We start from the raw sequence: 20,219 nt of genomic DNA, 5'->3' as shown, positions 1-20,219 counted from the left end.
CCTTTCAGAAAGTCCAACACCAACTGGCCTGAGGCATTGCTAGCTTCTAAAAAGACTGGGGCCTTGAGCCTGTTTCAGTTTTATCCCATCCTTCTTCCCTGGAGTTTAAGGTGTCATACGTGGCTCCTCGCACTTATCCTTCCTCACAACAACCCTGTGAAGGAGGTTAGACAGAATTGATGACTGAGCCCAGTAGGCTTTGTGGATGAACAAGGATATGAACATGAAGCCAGACCTCCCTGGTCTAAGTCCAGCACTCCAACCACTATGCTACACTGCTATTTTAATAGGGGGACTTAATAATCCAAAATGCTATCACTTGATATTTAGAAGACACGAACGAGTTCACATATAGAAAAGCTCTAACTTTATTATTATTATTTTAACCTGTTGGAATGCCATAGCACAGCCTATTCTAGTTCCTCCCTGCACACCCAAAACCCTTGCCTGCATATGCAGGTCTTTCTGGCCACAGCAAGAGAAAGAGATTCAAAGGGAAATTATTATTTACTACATCTATATGTCATTTATATCAAGGTGGTGTGCATCAGCCTTCCCCAACCTGGTGCCTTCCAGAGGTGTGGGACTACAACTCCCAGCTGTGCTGGCTGGGATATTATGGGAGTTGTAGTCCCACACCTCTGGAAGACACCAGGTTGGGAAGGCTGGTGAATACAGTGCGCTCTCGCGCTCTCTCTCTCTCTTTTATTGCCACAATTGCTCTTTAAGGTACGTTAGGCTGAGAGATAGTGACTGGCCCAGGGTCACCCCATGAACATCATGGCTAATCCTGTTTCTCAGACTAGGGATGGATGGAACAGTCTCTTTCCAATCTTTGTCAGTTTCATGTGTGTTTAATTATAAGTCCATCCCATTTTCTGCTACTTTTTTTAGTACGAAAATTCACATTTCAAGTGTATGCACTTTCACCCGTATAATATGCGTTTTGAGCCAAAAACGGCATTGCGAAATCCAGAGACATGTGCAGCCCAAAAGTCAACTGCATTCTGATCTAATTATTCTGGGACTGCAAATTAGACAGCTTGGCTTCAAAATGTGGACTGAATGAAATTCTCCACCAGCCTTACTCAGACCGCAATCCTAGTCCAGTACTCTAAACCAGAGGTGAGGTGTAGAACCGCAGGCTTAGAGATCCCAGTCTGGGTCCCAGGGTTTCCCCGATGGTCATGCTCCCCGCCGTTCATTTGGTGGTTTCCTGGCTTTTATGCAGTGTTTTCACCATTCTGAAAAGTTGAAATGTCACTCCTAAAGCTTACTTACAGGCAGTAAGAGCTTTAAGCTAAAATCCGCTGGTATTTTTGGCCCAACCCCTTTTGCCTCCCCTACCAGAATTTGGCCTCTGATTGCTTCTCTGAAATGGAATTTGACTCTTAGGCTGAAAGAGGTTCTGCACCCCTGCTCTGACCACTACTCCACACTGGCAAATGCCCATATTAAACAGGCAGTCTTGAAAGAAAATAGGGAAGTGGGGGGAGAGAGGGGGAAAACACCTTCCTGTGGATGGATCCCCCCATGAGGCTGCATTTTGGCACAGATGCTGACTAATTCCTCATCTGACCATGAGGGCATTCATTCCCTCTGTGGTCAGAATGGAGAAAGAAGGGCTTCTCAGTCTCTGTTCCTTCCTCCCACCCCTTCCTACACACTTAAGGGACTGGCTGGCTGGGGTTTGAAAGGCTGATGCTGTTGAGGGAGAATGGTGCAAAAAGGGATAGGTAGGCACATTCAGGTGTACTGCTGCTCCAAGGGGCTCTCTGCTAGGGATGTATGGATTGTGTAAAATCCGTTCCATCTGTGTTTTGCAGATTGTAAGGTGCCTTTCATTCCATTGTCCACTGATCCATGGAATTGGATTTTTTGTTTCTGAATTTGCGCAAATGCGCATTTGAGCAATTTTGTGCATGCAAATCCCCCAAATGCACATTTTCACGCTTTAGCCTATGTAGGAAATGTGCTTTTTTGGCTGTTTTTTATTTTGCGTATTTTTCTGTGATGAAATTTGTACAAAATTCAGTAGTTAGGAAACTGTCTGCAAGTCCACGGAATCCTCCCAACAGGGGAAAAACCGGTCCGCTGTGGAATCCGTGGGTTGGATTCATGAAAATCTGAACTCATTTGGTTCCGTTGCAGCTTTCCTTGACATCCCTATTCCCTGCCCAATAAGTTTTAAGTGGCTGTGGCCCAGAGGAGTAGAAGGGCCCCCCCATTAAGGGGGCAAAGTAGCCAATTGCAGCTGGACTCTTGAGTCCCAAGGATGTGACACGGCTGCTGGAAAGCAGCTACTGCTCTTGATCTGTTGTGTACCAATGACTAGGCCTTAGTGCAGGGGTGGGCAATATTGAGGGTTCTGGGTCCAGTTCCCCACTGGGGGCCACATCCCTGCCACAGTGCTACTGAAAGTTGGCAGCATGGTAGTGGCAAAAAAGCAGCGGTTTGCCACTGAATTTCAGCATGTTGGCATTGGTGGCCAAGAAGTACCAATTTAGCTTTAAAGCAAGGCATGCTGGGAGTGTGCAGCTTTTTTAAAGGCTAAATTGGCCCTTTTGGGCCAATAAATGGTTTCATGGTGGGAGGAGGGATGAGTCAGCATTTGTGCTGAACTGGCTCTTTTTGACTGCTACCACCATGCCGGCAAACCACAACTTTTTTCCCCACTGTGGCAAGTTTGGAGGCGATGGGGGAGCAGGAGGGGCCACTCAAACAGCGGGCCCCCTGCATGCAGTCTGTGAGCAGCTTGTTGTCCACCCCTGCCTTTGTGGGAGGGGGAAGGAGCAAAATATTCAGACTTCAGCCCCCCCCCCCCGGATCTACCTCAGTGTCTATTTTAGGGAACTCCTCAACTGTGAGGATGCTAACTATGACAATGAAAAAATACATAAAAGAGGATATTGTCAGCTCTGGCCTCTTCCTATTTTTTCTGTAAAGTTTTAGTCCCATGAAAAAATGGTTACATCATTCAGCTTAATAATGTGCTCCTGTACATTTGTGCTGATGCTAAGAACATTTTCTTTGTGATATATTTAGAATAATATGCTGGGAATAGTTGAATACTAACGGACCCATTTCAATTATTTTAACATTGCAGTCCACTCATATTGCCCGAGCCAGCTTCCAGGTGGATGCTTTTGGATCTTCTTTCATCCTGGATGTAGAATTAAACCAGTAAGTATATGAATATATTAATTGATGTTTGACTTGGACGCTTTTTTTTTCTTTTCTTTTTTTAGCATTGTATGCAGTAGGTTGGATCCAGGATCTGCCTTCCGCTCATGGAAGGTGCCTCTGCCTGATTTTGGGGGATCCTTCTTCCCTGTACCACCCAGTCAAAAGGGTTCCCCAATCTGGTGTGTAGCACTTTCATGGGGCTGGAGGGGCTACCCTGGGGAGGAGGGGCAGAGTCTGTTTCCAGCAGTCCAGTTGCACATGCCTAAATCTGGATCCAACCAAATGTGTTCTGATATTTTCCAGTACTGCATCTTGATTCCAGTCTTAATGCAACCTGGCATCATCCCAAGCTTGGTGAATTGCCTGGTGAATTAACTCCAGCCGACCAGCCAGGGGAGCATTTTCGAGCCAGAAATTACTAACACAGCTAGGTTAGTAGGGCAGGGAGGCTAGTAAATTGTGAGCATGTTCTACCATATTTGTGTTTAAAAGTTCATGTATAAATCCTGTAGGGTATTTGAATATATGTTTAAAGAAAACGACTGTCTAAAGTGCATCCCTTCTTTAAATGTATATGTCAGAAAAGCATTTGTTACCTGGCCTCAATCTTGCTAATAACTACACAGGAATGGTTGTTCTCATTTTGCCTCATATGTTGTATCCAGAAGCATGCAGTGAGATCGCCATGCCTGCAGTATTGCCTTTCCCAAACTTCATTCCCTCTTACACTTCATCTTAAGTAGCTTTATAAAAAAACAAAACACCTTTCCTCACCCCCAGCTTAAATAGTTTCTTTTAGCCATTGGTGTAGCTTTGCTAGGTTGCAACCCAAAGAGCCCTTCTGTCTCTTTAGACTGGTTTGTATGTAGCACTAAACCATGGCTTATGAAGCTGGCTTGTTTAACTAGACTTTGTTTTGCACCACAATCTCTGGTTTGTATGTAATGCTAAGCCAGGATTCTTTGAAAGTGAAACTAAACACTAGTTAAGTCCTTCTCCTGGCTGAGTGGGAGAAGGAGAGGGGTGGAGGGAGCTGGCAAGCTTTGCTTGGGCTCATTCGAGCTTGTTTATATAGTGCTAAACCATGGTTTAGCATTATCTGCAAAGCAGCCCTTTAGTTACCTCACAGTTAAAAATGGTCCATGGCTTCTCCTGCTACACTTTTCCCCTAGTCCCTTGGCCCACATGGAGCAAGCAATGTGGGTAGAAGGAAGCCACAGTATTGGGGTGGGGGTGGGGGAAGAGCCCTCATCCTCCTTCATAGTTTCAGTTGTGATAGAGACACAAGGTTCTGCGGGCAACAATCACCATCACCCTGGTCTTGGCATAGGGTTGCTATTTGAGAATTAATTTTAGAGCTCTGTTATGTGCTTCCAAACATATGCATAAAGAAGTTATCTAGGTGCACCTGCTAGTTGATATTCTGGAGTGTGCTGTGTCTTGCCAGATGTAATGTGGGAGGAAAGAAAAAGGGAGGAGGAGAGGGGGTAGCCAGTTTTCTTTGTGAACACATAAAATCTTGTACTGAGTCACAGCCTTGGTCCGTCTAGCCTGGTGTTTTCTACTCTAGGAGTAGCCAACCTGGTGTCCTCCAGATGCTTTGGACTACAAATTTCATCAGCCTTAGCTAGCATGGGCCATTAATAAGGAATTATGGGAGTTACCTACCCCTGGTCTACTCTGACTGACAGTTGCTTTGCAGGGTCTCAGGTGGAGGTCTTTCCCATCCTTCCTGGTCCTTTCAGCCTTGGATTGAAATATGTGCTCTACCACTAAGTTATTGCCCTTTCCTGGGCTGTTTGCAACAGTAAGTGAAAGAAGGCAATTTCTTGCCTTTATATCTGGCCGGTCCATTTCAGATGTAAAACTCCAGAGGGGTATTGATGTTTAGTGGTCCCCTATCTCTATACCTTGAGGTTTCATTACAGTGAAAAGAATGAGTTGTCTACTAACCAACTGAAAAATCTTTTGGTCATATTAGGGTGAAGACAGACGTAATAATATATAAGGGTGCTCACAGCACTGCGAATGTGCTGCTGGTTTGCTTTTTATATTAACATCTTTCTCTAGCTGTCCAGCTAATCGAACACAGAAATGACATTCATCGCCCTCCTTACTTGGTTACTGCTGCTGCAGCCACCACCTCGTCCTCTAGCTGCTCTTCCTCCTCCCATCTCAGGTATACAAGAACATAAGAATCATGCTGGATTAGACCAGAATTCTAGTCCAACACTGTGTTCACACAGTGACCAACTAGATGCCTATTGGAAGCTAGTGAAGCAGGACATGAGTGGAATGGCCCCCTCTGCTCATGTTCAATAGCAACTAGTTTTTGGAGGCAAACTGCCTCTGGTACTGGAGGCAATATAGAGCCATCATGACTAGCAGCCATTGATAGCCTTCTGAATTCAGCAAAGGGCTGGATGCGCCTGATCTCGTCTGATCTCGGAAGCTAAGCAGGGTTGGCTCTGGTTAGTACTTGGATGGGAGACAGCCTGGGAATCAGTCTTCCTGCACTGAGCAGGGGGTTGGACTCGATGGTCTTGAAGGCCCCTTCCAACCCTATGATTCTATGAATTCTATGAATCCTCCATGAATATGTCCAATCCCCTTTTAAAGCCATCCAAGTTGGTGGTGAATTCCATTGCTGAACTATGACCCCATTGGGTTCTAGCATTATGAGACGGGGAGAAAAATGTCTCCCTATCCACTTTTTCCACACGTGCATAATTGTATATACTTCTGTCATGTCTCCCCTTCTTTGCCTTTTGTCTAAGGTAAAAAGCCCCAAATGGTCTAATCTTTCCTAACAGGGGAGTTGCTCTAGCAGGTACTCACCTACTTGCTGCTTTGAGGAGGAGGAGGAAGTTCACTGAGCAGGTGAGCAAGCAGAGAGTGCAGAGAATGATGTACTGGCATGCTAGTCCTTGGTTTGCTAGAGACAGTTATTAATATAAAAAGAGAATGCAATCTGAGAATTACGCCTGCCTTCAGCCTAAAAAGAAAGAAAAACTCCTATAAATGGTGTATACTTGCATCATCAATCTCTTATAACAGTAAAAGCAAATCCTAGTTTTGTTAAGAGAGCCTAAAAGCAAATGGTTAATAAATCTTGCTTGGTATTATTTAGAATTATTTAATAAATTTTTATCCTCCCTTTTTGCGTGTTTATCCTCCCAAGGAGCCTTACAAAGCAATCTGTAAAGCAACAATATAATAAGATTACAAGCTATGAAAACAATAAAATAGCAAGCAACAACATTAAATAATATTAAAATAACAGAGGCAGATAAAACCACTATTATAACACAGTGTCATAAAATTCTTCATGGATCAGGAAATCGTAGATGTCCATTGCATATAGTGAATTTCAGTCAGTGAGAAATCGGACTATAGCAGACATCTAAAAAAATCTGAAACCTGATATTTCATTCCCCATAATTGAATTTCAGAACAATCACTGCTATATTGCGCTTGCTCTGCTGTACATAGCTAAAGTATTTGGGGAAGAACATACTACTCATATTTTGCATGGTGTGTATGGTGAAAATAATAATTAAAAAAACAACTATGTGGTCAGTGAAACGTCTTATTTTTGCATTCTGTTGGTGAAGAATGAAATCCCAGTCTTTACTTGGTGTAAACCAATGTTAACTATTGGTTAAAGAAGTGCAAATGGTGTTTTACATGATTGGGAAATTGTGGCCTCTCCTTTGAACGATGTGCATTTTCTGAGTTTAATGTAAAGCATGTGCAAAGCTGAGTAAATGCCAGATATCTTGCCATAAATGCATTTTTACACATGTGGAGCAGGTGAGATGGCCCTTTGCTAGATGTCTGTGGATTAGAGTGCGATTTGGGGCTGGCTCTGGATGTGCCGCTCCTGTTGCTAGGGAGAGGTGCTTCCAGTTTGCATGTGGGTGGGGGGCTTTAATTAGGTTAAAACTTCACTGGATATCCGATGCATCTGGAATCCAGAATAACTTGGCCTGGTTGGAAGTATGAAGTGAGTTGATCCAAAGGAACGGAGGTGGCCACATTGTGATGCCAAAGTCAGAAAATCCAAATGGTGCCTCCTGTTACGGTAAAAAACATAATAAGCCGAAATACCTGGAACAGATATTCGGACAGCCAAGTGCTCACTTTTTAAAAATGTTTTGCTTTTAATTAACAGGCAAGCTGATAAACTCTGCCTTAGGTTTTCTTGGCTAAAGCCTGTAATGTTTATGTTGAAGTGTCATGTCAGCTGTAACTGAAAAGTATATTTTTATGTTTGCCCTGAAACACTTAACACTTAATGGGAAAGCAGCAGCATTACCACAAAGAGTAGTCCATTGTTATACAGTTCCATCGTAGTGAATATTCAAAAGCCAGTGGGCAAGTGTATGGAACCTCGGGCATTTGTTCTAACACAAATTTCATTGAGCCTTTGAATCCCACACTCAACCACAGTTCCCTGTCAAAGCAGCTTGTAGTTATTTTCCGACAGCGTTGTGAAGACAGATAAGTTTAGAAAAGAATTTTACTCATGCAAGTCTATGTATGTGTGATACCTAATACTGTGTGAGCAGAAGGCAAGCTTGCACAACGGGTGTTCATCCACCCCATCTCCTCCCCATAGACTCCTGTACCCACAAAAAGCCTCCCCAGAGAGTCAGGGATCTACCAAATATTGTGGGCCATATCTTACCAGGCTGCTGTTGAAAGAGGGAGGGGGTTGCCTGAAATTGGGAGAGTGGTGCAAGACATCCTTGTGACATCCAAATGCAATGTCATGGGCATATGCCAGAGGTGGACAAGTTGTGGCCCTCCAGATCTTGTTGGACTGCAACTTCCATTATCCATCACCATTGGCAGTGCTGGCTAGGGTTGGAGGAAGTTGCAGTCCAACAATATTTGGAGGACAACAAATTTCCCACTCCTGGTCTCTACTGAGGCAGAAAATCCAGATGGCTTACGGCAATCACATTTCTGTCCCATAGGGGCCAAAGTGCTGTGGCTGCTTTGGACCACAGTGTCCTTTCTTTCTAAGGCATAAGGCACCTCACATTTCCTTCCTTCATATCCTTTGCAAATCAAAGCAAAAGTTAAGAGAGAAAGCTGTAGGATGAGTTTATAGGACAGTATTCTATACTGCCTGTAAACTAGCGGGACCCACAGCTAGCATGATTGGGGGCTAGCTGTTCTTAAAGTGACTGGAAATGAGTGGAAATGCTCTTCTCTGGTATGAGGCAGGTCAGTGGAGCTCTGCTGACCTGGACCAATCCAGAAATGTGTATTTCTGCTTGTTTCTGAGTTTGCTTTAGGCAGCGCTAATGCCCTGTTGCAGTAGTGGTGGGTCCCGCTGACACGGAATGAGCAGAAGTACAGTGGCAGTATTGGATACTGCCCATAGATTACAATATGACTGCAGGTTTTGTCCCACACTTGATAGCCCAAATCTGTGAAACTGCATTAATCAGACAATTGACAAATCCAGTCAAGGTAATAGTTACTGAACAGTCCCTTTATAAGCCTGCCTGTGTAGATGTGTTCTGTTCTCCGTAAAAAAGCCCCGAATGTGTAGCAACTACAGCTATAGTATACAACCATAAAATATGGCTGTATCATTAATGTAAGCTCAGCTGGGTGGATCCAGACTTCGACATGCTTAGAGCAAACTCATTGAAATCCATGAGTCAAGTAAATCATGACTAATTTAAGTCCTTATTTTAATGGACCTATTCTGAGTATGACTAAATCTGAATCCAGACCAATCCGTCTGCAGTTGAGGCGTCATGGACTGTTGCCTCATCACCCTGGGCAAAAACCCTCCATGTGGGAGCCAAGATGGTAACCAGCAGCAATTCAATTAAGAACTTTATACAATTTTCGTAAATAGCTTGCATAAGAACAACCAAGAACTCTTTGGACAGTTGATCTAGGAAGATTTTTGCCTCTTGTGGATAACAGAAATTTTTAATTCTTCTAGTATTACTGGACTTCAAAGATTCTCTAACATTTATTCTTCCAGGAACATAAACTTGGAAGCTTTTCAGCTGCTGTGCTTCTTGGTACATCCTTCTCAGCTTTTTATTAGGGAACCACAGAAAATTGCTATTGGTATTCTGCTGTGCATAATACCAAATTAATCTGGCAGAATTTGTAGGTCTGTATTTCTCAACTATTTCTTTCCCCCTCAAATATTTCTTTTCTTCTGACAGCTATGTTTGCTTTATTCCAAATATTAATTTTGTCTTAAGGGGATATTTCTTTTGAATTTACTACTTATATAGGCATAGTTGTGAACATATATTATATTTTTTGCTAAGCTGATTTTGAGACACTTATAGCTGTATTTTTACACTCTTTCTCTCTTTTAAAATCTGCTCTGCAGCAATCTGATCACTAGAAGTAATCCTACTTGCTGTACTAATAATAAATCTAAGGTTTAACAGAAGATTAACAGAATAGCCTGTTTGGGTGAAGAAAGCTTTGAACAGTGAACATGGCTGTACAGTATTCAAGTTTATGCTTGTATAGTTTGCTGGGTAGATGTAAGGAACTTTTCAATTTCATTTTTGCCAATGCCAAATGCAGTTTAAACAGTATTATTTAAAATTGCCTCAGAAGCTAGGTACTGTACCATAATTAAGTTAAAAAGAACAAACTCTGCCCATAGGTTTGCAATTTAAAGAATGACATTAAAGTTTAAATGACATTTAAATGTAGCAGAAAGAATTGTTGCTAGATTAAGCAGATTAGTTTCCTTGGATACTGCATGTGAGAAGAATATTAGGATTTTTGGTTTTTGAGTGTGGTGACTTCTCTGTGGGTGAAAAGCAATTTTATTTTTTACTTTTAAAAAAAATCACACCCATCTTTCAAATTATTAATTCCATTAGTACAAATGGAAAATTGCAGCACATCTATGCAGCAACACCATAACATCTGGATGTAGTTTTTTGGTTTTTCTTGCCAGTATTTATGTAATGTAATAATAAAATACCCTGCAACTCAATACCAACTGTTTATTTTTTTAAAAAATCCTACTGCTTTTTTGATGACGTTATTACTTTGCTCCTTTTACAACACAACTTCACTAGAACCAAATACATATGTTTACCATCTTTATTTGAACAGATCTGGGCTTGAATCAGAGGCATAACAAACATTGCATCTTTTTGTCAAAAGGTGGATCTCCAATGGGTTTTGAACTTCTTCCCTGGACCAGAGTTGATATTCCAACAAATGCTGGGTGATGGAATTCATTGGCATATTACTACTCTTATACTTCTGATTGATGAGATGTAGTGTTTTGTTATCTGAATAAGGGAGCAATCCTGTGGCTGCTAGACAGCGGCTAGACGGCCATAGGATATGCTGTTTTCTGGGAACTGACCTCGGAGCCTGTGCTCCAAGGTTGTTTCCTGGAAAACTGACCTCCCCCCACCTCTGTGCTGCCTTGGAGGCAGCATGGAGGAGCCCCGTCCTCCGCGCTCAGAAGAGGACTGCGGAGTGGCTGAAAAGGGGTGTGGCTGGGGGCGTTCCAGGACGGGGAGAGCGGAACTGCATGTACGACACATCCTGTGTGTTGTACACGCAGCCTCCTCTCCCGCTTGGCCCCCCATGGCTAGACAGCCATGCTTCTCCTGCCTTGCTTTGGATAGGTGGTCGCCTCCAAGTTCGGAGGCGGCTGCCTATCTAGATAGGATTGTGCCCTAAGGACGGTTAAAGTGACAAGGATCATACACGATCACCGTAAACTTAAATAACCAGATGGTTCACACTTGTGAGAGTTCCTCCAAGCCAGGCAGTGATGTCTGTCACTGGGGAATCCGGTTCTTTCTCAACTTGATGGAGTTCCATGGTGCGTGCAGGTCAATCTGTGTTTGCGAACTGAGCCACAGGCTTTTACCCAAACTCAGGAAGCTTTTTTGGTGCATTTTTTCTCTCACAGGTTCCACAATTTGTGCAATTTTCTGAGCAATGTGTGCAAATTTGCACAAATTGCTCAGAAATATGTGCAGATTATGGAACCTCTGGGAAAAAATGTGCAAAATGTCTGAGCTGGCCCGCCTTACTGCAGATCGAGTTGGGTGCTGCGGTGGGAACTGAAACAAAGTCTGGGGTTGGGGTGGGGAACCTAGGAAAACTAATTGAACTCCATCCCCCAAACAGATTTCTCCAGCATCTCTAAAGTCAAGCTGATGGTTTCACATTTCCCTTTGATGGCTGCCAGGTAGAATCTATTATCCCAGGCCCCTGACTATGAGACCAAAAAACACAGTAGTATCCTTCATCAGGGAGTTCTTAGGATACTACATGCCTCCTATGTCAGTATTTGGACTCTGGATTGCCTGATCATTAGCATAAGCTCTGTCAACAGACTTCTGTTCAACAGAGGTTTTTTTTGATAGTAGGAGAATTACATCATTAGATAACCATCTTAGCATGGTTTCATTTGATCATAACCATTTGTGCTGGTGGAACGCTGTGAGTGAAGTCAGATTTATTACTTTCTGAGTGTAGCCATCTGCTCTCTTCATCCTATGTATCTGCTGATTTTGGGTTGTTTGGACTTAGCTCTAATCCTAGAATAGTACACTAAGGCTGCAAACCCTATGCACACCCAGCAGTAAGTTCCAGCAAGCTCAGTAGGCCTTTCTCCTGAGTCGACATCTGTAGGATTGTGCTATAGGTGATGTATGCTTTCCTCCAGTAGAGTGGACCCTAACATTGGAGTTGCATCTGCCTGTTCTAAAACAGATATACTCATCAAATAAACATGAGAACTATTTTACATTTTTGCCTGTTAGAGGAAGGTTTGTAGTAGTGACTAACAAAATATTTTAATAATGAATGTTGATGTTGGTTCTATGAATGGTACAGACCCTGGAATGTGATTTTCATGTTAAAACTTGAATTACCATGTATTTGCTTGCTTTAGGGGTGCAGAACCTCAGGCCCAGGGTCCCAATCCGGCCCTTTTGGGGTTCCCTAGATGGCCATGTCCCCTTTCCCTGACCACCAATTTTTGGTGGCTTCCTGCTTTTGTTCAGTTTTTTTCCCCATTCTAGAAGGTTGAAATGGCACTCCTAAGGCTTAGGTACTGTCAATAAGAATTTAAACTAAAATATGCTGGCATTATTTGTATTTTTGGCCTCACCCACTTTTTGTCTTTGGGATCCACCACTGGAATGTGGGTCCCAAAAGCTGACAAGGAATTTGGACCTCAGGTTGAAAAAAGGTTCAACACCCCTGGCATACAGCTTGTTCCCCTTGGTTTTCTACTTCTGTAGCTGTTGAGGTAGTTCCTTTTATACTGTAATGCTGTAAGGGCCACCATATACCTTTTAGCATACATAGAAGGTATTTTAAATGTAGACCTAGAATTGAGGTGTAAATGCGATGACCATGTGTTTGCAAACATATATTTCCTGCATGTTAACTTGTCAGGGAGATGGGAGTGGATAAAGTTCCCTGTTAAGTGAACACTTTGTGGTGATCCCAGGTTTGCTGCTTCATAATGCGTGGAGTGGCCTTTAGACACAGAAATCATTAATGAAGTTGAACCAACGTTCATGAAAATTAGGTCTAGAGCCAGTTGATTTTGAAAAAGCACCTCTATGTGACTAAAAAGCTGTAAATACTTCTGTTACAAGTCCAGAGTTGCACAGAATTTCATAGAAACATTTAAATGATGGCACAGAACCATGAGGTTTTTTTTTTTTTACACAAAGCAAACAGTAGAATTATTCACAGGAACTGTGATTGCTTTCCTGCTTTTTTATTTAAGGCATAATTTATAGTGGAGGTTGAGTTTTATTAATATTCTGGAAAGACAGATTTAATTGTTTGATAAAATGTGCCAATGTTTACATGGCTAGGAGGGAAATGAGTAACACGGGTTTTTTGTGTGCTTGTGAACAGGCTGCACAGTGACGAAATAAAATTAATGGTGGAGTAAACATAAAAAGATATGATCCAGAGTCACAAGGTCGAAGAAATTCTGTTCACTTTTCTGTATTATTTTGCTTGTTTAATTTATATCCCACTTTCCCTCCAAGGAGCCCAGGGCAACATACGTGATTCTACTCCTCCATTTTATCCTCACTACAACCCTGTTAGGTAGGTTAGGCTGAGAGTCGGTGACTGGCCCAAAGTCACCCAGTGTGCTTTGTGGTCAAGTGGGGACTGGAACCCAGGTCTTCCCAGTCCCAGTAACACTACACCACACTGACTTTCTCAGCGGAAGGCTTCCACCCTGATCTAGTTATCTTTTCCAGGCTCCAGCGCTCACAGCAGGTTCCCCAGGTGGACCGCAAGTCTGTGCCTCTTTCCTTTGCACATACGAATGACATCTCTTCATCTCTTCTTCCACTTTGCACGCAAGAGATTTTTATGCATTCATATCTGAAGACAGATCTCTGGATCGAGGTACTGGACTCTGCAATAATCAAAGGGGCCAACAAAATATTAAGACTGAAAGAGTGTGGTGGAAATAATATGAGCATATTATTTTTTAAAGCAGGGACATTCTTCAATGTGTTCAGCTCTACTAATTTTATCTTAGCGAAGGTAAGGCAAAACAGGTGACACAAATGATTGAAAAGATGGTAAGAATTAACAGATGGGGAACTGGAACTGTTTAAAGATAAGATGGAAAAAATAAAAAATAACTCGTATGGAAATAATTTGATGCAATAAATAAGATTGGAAATCGGTGACTCCCACTGACTCTCTTTTCATTTATTCAAGAACAAAGAAGGATTCACATAAACTGTTAGAAACTGCTCAATATGTGACTACTTAGAGCATCCACAGTTACTGAGCAGAAAAGAAATGGGTACAGTATATGTGCTTCATATTTTGAAGCTCAAAGGCTTACTTTTGTTCAGGATATTTAAGAATTGCTCCAGCTTCACAGCTGATGCTTAAGGCACAATCCTATGCATGTTTAGACAGAAAAAAATCCTAGAACTCCCAGCATTCTCCAGTCAGCCATGCTGATGTTAATTGGCATTCTGATAAGATAAAGTTTAGAATGTTGTTACAAAAGTGAGATCTTACCTTGGATAAGGATCACTGGCTTCGTATCTTATCTAGCTATAATTTTTGAGAGAAAATGAAGGGTTGGAGTCCTTAAATGTACAGTTAGGGCAAATTCACACATTGTTTTCACATGGTATCTGCCACTGCTAGCTTAAATTACATGTGAAACTGTCAGCTTTGATCCTATTAAAGCATTCCCCATAATGCAATTCCAATTGTTTGGGGGGTGGGGAGGAAGAGAAGGGATGTGCATCTTGCCCTCACCCTCTCTGTCACCCTGTCTTGGCCAAAGGCTGAATGTCTGCAGTAGGGAGCTTGCTATACACATGTAGGATCACTGCACAGTTTAGAAACTAATTTTGAAACTGGGTTCTGTATTGCCCCAGAAGCCTTCATGAGTACAGCAGACTTCCTGCTGCAGCTATTCGGCATTCCAAATTGTGAAGGGTGACAGGGCTGGGCCAGTAAGCACAGTCCTACTCTATCCTCCCCTCACACAACTGGAATTGTGGGAGAGGGAGCACATGAAAAAGGCTTTTGCTTTACCTCATTTATTTTATTTTATTAAATTTATTAATCGCCCATCTGGCTGGTCACCCAGCCACTCTGGGCGATGTATAAAGCATATAATAAAACAGTTTAAAACAATAAAATTATACAGTAAAAACATTCTCTAAAATACCCTAACCCACCCCAAATGCCTGCCTGAACAACCATGTTTTTAATGCATGGTGGAAGCTCATTAAAGAGGGGGCATGGTGGAGTTCCCTAGGGAGGGAGTTCCACAGAGTGGGAGCCACCACAGAAAAGGCCCTCTCCCTCATTCCCACCAGTCTAGCTGTCCTGGCCAGTGGGACAGAGAGAAGGCCATCCGAGGCTGATCTTGTTAAGCGGCCTGTCTGGTGTTGCTGGAGGCACTCCTTGAGATAGGCTGGGCCGGAACCACATAGGGTTTTAAAGGTCAAAACCAACACCTTGAATTTGGCCCGGAAAACAACTGGTAACCAGTGCAACTCTTTCGGCACCAGAGTGATGTGATCTCACCGCTGGCTGCCTTTATTCAAGCGAGCTGCTGTGTTCTGTACCAGCTGCAGCTTCCGAACCATCTTCAAGGATAACCCCACGTAAGCACATTACAGTAGTCTAGTCGAGAGGAGACCAGGGCATGTACTACCAATGGGATCAGATGGGAAGGAAGGGGCGCAGCCACCATATCAGATGGAGTTGATGCAGCGCTATCCGGCTCACAGCTGACACCTGAGCTTCCATGGACAGCTAGGAGTCCAAAATGACCCCCAGGCTGCGGACCTGGTCTTTCAAGGGTAGCCGTACCCCATTCAACACCAGGTCAGCATCCCCCAGCCTCCTCTTGTCTCCCACCAAAAGTACCTCGGTCTTGTCAGGGTTCAGCTTCAGCTTATTCCTCCCCGTCCAGCCACTCACCGTCTCCAGACATTTGGACAGGGATTCTACGGCCAACCTTGGTGAATATTTGAATGAGAGGTAGAGCTGCATGTCATCCACATGTTGATGACACTTCACCCCAAACGTCCTGATGATAGCCCCCAGCGGCTTCACATAGATGTTAAATAGCATCGGGGAGAGGATGGAATCCTGTGGCACCCCACACGTGAGCAGCCATGGGTCCGAAACCACCTCTCCCAGTGCTACCCTCTGGTACCTGCCAGACAGGAAGAACCGGAACCACTGCAATACAGTGTCTCCAATGCCCAACCCCTCTAGGTGGTCCAGGAGGATACCATGGCCAAGGGTATCAAAAGCCGCTGAGAGGTCAAGGAGAACAAGGAAGGAGCATTCTGAAAAACTGGAGAAAAACTAGGAATTGATAAGCCTAAACATAAAGGGAATGTATGCACTCTCCATCCGTAATAAAATGTGAATGGGAAACATTTATTTATTTTTATTTACTGAAATATGTATGAGTCGCCTTTCAGCCCAAATAGGTCTCCGAAGGCGACTTACAACATCTTGTTCATTCTGGGATTCTTTTTCAGGAATTTTAAAAAATGCTAATGGCAAGCTTAATATATGGCTGGTTTTCAGGGAAGAGGAAAAAAGTTCATTGTCTTTAACTTTTTAAAGTGAACGTGGCTCTATATACAGCACTAGCATCCTGTTCTCCTTGTACCAAGCAGCTCATTTCAGTCGACAGTTGGCACTAACAGTATCATGTCACCATTATTATTGTTCCACAAACAATAGGACCCCTTAGGTTTCTCACCATTCCTTGACAAATGCTTATTCATAATAGTCGCAGATTTGCTTCTGTGGTCTTGTATTTTTAATTGCAGTTATTTTATTTTACCAGTTTTTCATATATCCTGGATTTGGTTTATATAATGCATGCAGCTCTATGGAGTCAGCAAAAATTGCCCAAGAATATTTCTGTATGTATCTGCAGCCACTTCCAGAAATCATATCAAGGAACCTTTATCGCTGAGCTGCTCCAGCGTTTTGTTTTTAATTAAATGTGTAATCTTTGCCAGTGAGAATTCCCATATTGCCTTAATGGCATTCAAATTGTAGTGTGCAGGAACTTAAACACTTATTAAAATTCGTGAAAGTGTTTTTCTCTCGCTTTTTCTCCTTGATCAGTACAAGAAATGTCTCCAGACTAAATAGCTCATGCCTATTTTGAGTGGAAGACACACTCTGCCTCTCAGTTCCCACACATGAAAGCACAACTTCTTCTTAATGAGATAGTATTACACATCATTTGTGCCAGCCAGGATACCTGCGTGCCCTTCAGTGCACATGTGGGATGCCCTCTGCCGCTGAAACTAATGGGGCAGCATTTTTCACTGTGATTGCTCCTTGTTCTGCATATCAGAGCCACATCTATACTACAGACTTAAACTGCACTGCGGTTTAGCACACTATAGTATAAGCTATACTACAGACTTGGACTGATTTTAAGAGTTCGTTCCATTTCCCAGGAATGCCATTTAGAGAGTAGGGCGGTCGTTCCCCGCCTTCCATGAGGGCATGGATGATTGTTCCTCAGAAGGCCCTATATCTCTGATTATTATGTGGTAGAATGGGATTTGTATATTCCCAGATCCGGTTGTAATGGAAGTTCCAGCTCAGGGTCCAGTTAGTACACTTCAGTGAGAAGAGCTTTCCTATTCCTGCCTTTTCCATACTGAGCCTCCCAACTGCCTTCTTTTCTCCACTGCCAACACTAGGACGTTTTAAGGGAAACTGTTGGTTAAGCTCCCTAAACCCCCAAGTATGTCTCCTGGGTCAACAGTTATGCTTTATTTGTCTTTTCTCCACAAATGTATTCTGGGTGGAGTTCAGGATTCTGGGAATCCATCTATTGTTTTACAATAGGGATTTATCTTTTTCCTCCACTTAATAAAATAGTACACTTTTACTTAGTACATCTAAGTATTAAAACTTAGAAAAAAAGGAGAGTAAGGGGAGACATGATAGAGGTGTACAAAATTATGCATGGTGTGGAGAATGTGGATAGGGAGACATTTTTCTCCCTCTCTCACAATACTAGAACCCAGGGTCATCCCATGAAGCTGATTGGTGGAAAATTCAGGACAGATAGAAGGAAGCACTTCTTCACACAGCGCATAGTCAAACTATGGAATTAACTGCCATAAGATGTAGTGATAGCTACCAGTTTGGATGGCTTTAAAAGGGGGTTGGACAAATTCCTGGAGAAGGATATCAATGGCTACTAGTCATCATGGGTATGTGCTACCTGCAGTATCGGAGGCAGTGAGCCTATGTTCACCAGTTGCTGGGGAACATGGATGGGAGGATGCTGTTGTGCTCATGTCCTGCTTGTGGGTTCCTGGTTGACAGCTGGTTAGCCACTGTGTGAACAGAATGCTGGACTAGATGGACCCTTGGTCTGCTCCAGCGTGGCTGTTCTTGTGTTCTTATCCCTTAGACCAGGGATGGAGAACTTCTGGCCTGTGGAGGTTCCCCATCCAGCCCATGGAGTCTTGGGCTCTCTCCCCAAGCCCCTGTCCCCTGTTGGCTAGCAGGGAGAGGAGTCTCCACCGTTAACACTCATCAGTGATTGGAGATAACAGTGGTAATTCTGTTTAGCATGTTGCCTGTTCTGCATCCTCCCCAGTGGGGGAAGGTGTGGGGTAGAGGAGCTCTCCAGCTGGCCCCTTGGTCAGGGCAGCTTCGCTGCATCCTTGACTGAAGTGGCAGCTGCAAGATCTGCAGCTGGTGCTTTGGCTGGGGATCAAATGCGGTCAAGTGACATGGCTCTGCCCCCTGACATCAGGGGTATGGCTGCATCCCTCTGACATCACCCAGCCTACCGAGGGGCCAGGGGTGTGTGTGTGTGTGTCCTCTGCCCCCCACTCCTTTCTAGTTCCCCACCCATGCCTAAGACATACAGAATAATTCTGCAGTCATTTGGATCCCAGCTTGTGAGTATTAGGAGATGGGGAGTTGAGTATTTTTAGCTGTAATTGGCTAAAACTGAGGCATACTTAGGGAGCAGTTGAGGCAGAATTAGTGTTTTCTGCTGCCTAATTTTTTTAGGAGCCTGCTTGAATATTTGTAAAGTGATTACAGAGACACCGTGAGTCTCCACTGTGCTCTTTCACCCAGAGGAAAGTAAACCTTGGCCTATAGCTTTGCCCCTGGACTTCTCGTCATTCAGGGAGAAGGGAGCTCTTAACAGTATTTAATATGTGTAACGGCTGAATCAGAAGCATGTTCTGCAGCACTGTTCCCAGAATCTCTCATCACCTGTCTTTTGAGCTACTGATAAATATTGTAAGACAACCTTCTCCAACCTACAAATCCCACCATCCCCAGCTAGCATAGCTGATGACTGGTATGATGGGAGTTGTAATCCACCACATCTGGAGGGCACCAGGTTGGGCAAGGCTATTGTAAGGAAACTTCCCCTGATATATTTCTCCAGCATGTTAAAATTGTAACTTAAATAGCGGTTTGTGGGCTATGTTATACAAGTAGCAATTCAGGACACATTTGGCCTTTTACATGATTTGATTCGAAAGATTTGAGTTCATCTTCATTCTGTTGGTTCTCTGCCCTTATTAATGCAAAAGTGTAACAGCTCATATTAAATCTTTCTTTCAAGATGCTTAAAATGCAGTATGTGCTGTCCTTTTAAATGATCTAGCTTTGTTTCATTCCTTAAGTCTAGCCGTAAAATTTATCTTCGATATATCAGACAACTCTCTTGGCAGATGTGGTGAAATCTTAGTGTGTTATATCTCCCTTTGCTGATGGCTGCAGAGAAATAGTAGAATAATTCCTTTAGCCTTATATATTTGAAGCAAGAGGTTGGCAGGGTGGTGGTGATATTCTCTTCCACTGAAAATAGTGAACAAACCTGAATTATGCTAAATGAGCCTGGATAAAGGTTCTGTAAAGCTGGTGATGTAATAGTGCTGTTGTACTCGAAAAATAAATGCCCAAGCAAAGTTGAAAACAAATTTATCTAGTGACCCCATTCAGTTTGCTCTGTTCTGTTCCAAAAGAGAAATCAGTACTGACATTTGATGCAGTTCTCAGGAAGACAGTCTTTCTGTGTTTGCCGTAAAGATTTCTAACTCAAAGTAACTTGAGCAACCAAACCTGAAAAATCTAGTTCTTTTCCATTTTAAGATCAGGTTTACTATTCACCGTTTGCTTGCAAATTCACCAGATTTGCTATTCGCTACCTTTTAGACCATAGGTAGGCAATGCTTCTGGGCCTGTGGATGCATTTGACATTTTGAAAGAGTGTCCTGGGCACCACCACAAATTGCTGTGGGGGGTAAAATGCTGGGAGCACTCCCTCTGGATTTTCACTTTTCTTGTCTGTGGCCCCATCTTGATTTTCACTTTTCTGGTCCCTTCTAGATTCTCATTTTTCTTGTGTCCTTCTCTGGATTCTTACTTGGATGGAGCGTGGGAAGCCCACCCACCACCCAAAGGTGGGCCATCTCAAGTTGTTTTGTTTGTCAGGGGACCCTTTTGCCCACCTC

At 43.1% G+C, this 20,219-nt stretch overlaps 1 protein-coding gene across 4 annotated transcripts in view; it reads left to right on the top strand.

Annotated features, from left to right (window-relative positions):
- The window catches only part of ADAM22 (ADAM metallopeptidase domain 22), a 191,064-nt gene that overhangs the window by 41,243 nt on the left and 129,602 nt on the right, over positions 1-20,219 (top strand). For all 4 annotated transcript variants that reach the window (XM_084858951.1, XM_084858952.1, XM_084858949.1 and 1 more), the window contains exon 3: positions 3,107-3,183. In XM_084858951.1, the coding sequence (XP_084715077.1) occupies positions 3,107-3,183 (77 nt within the window). The remainder of the gene's footprint in view (positions 1-3,106; positions 3,184-20,219) is intronic.

The sequence above is a fragment of the Heloderma suspectum genome, chromosome 5 (genome assembly GCF_057233095.1).
Source record: "Heloderma suspectum isolate Gila_16-S chromosome 5, 16-S_ref, whole genome shotgun sequence".
In the NCBI taxonomy this organism is placed as follows: Eukaryota; Metazoa; Chordata; class Lepidosauria; order Squamata; family Helodermatidae; genus Heloderma; species Heloderma suspectum.
The sequence above is the reverse complement of the archived record's forward strand: the minus strand, read 5'-3'. Positions and strand labels throughout refer to the sequence as shown.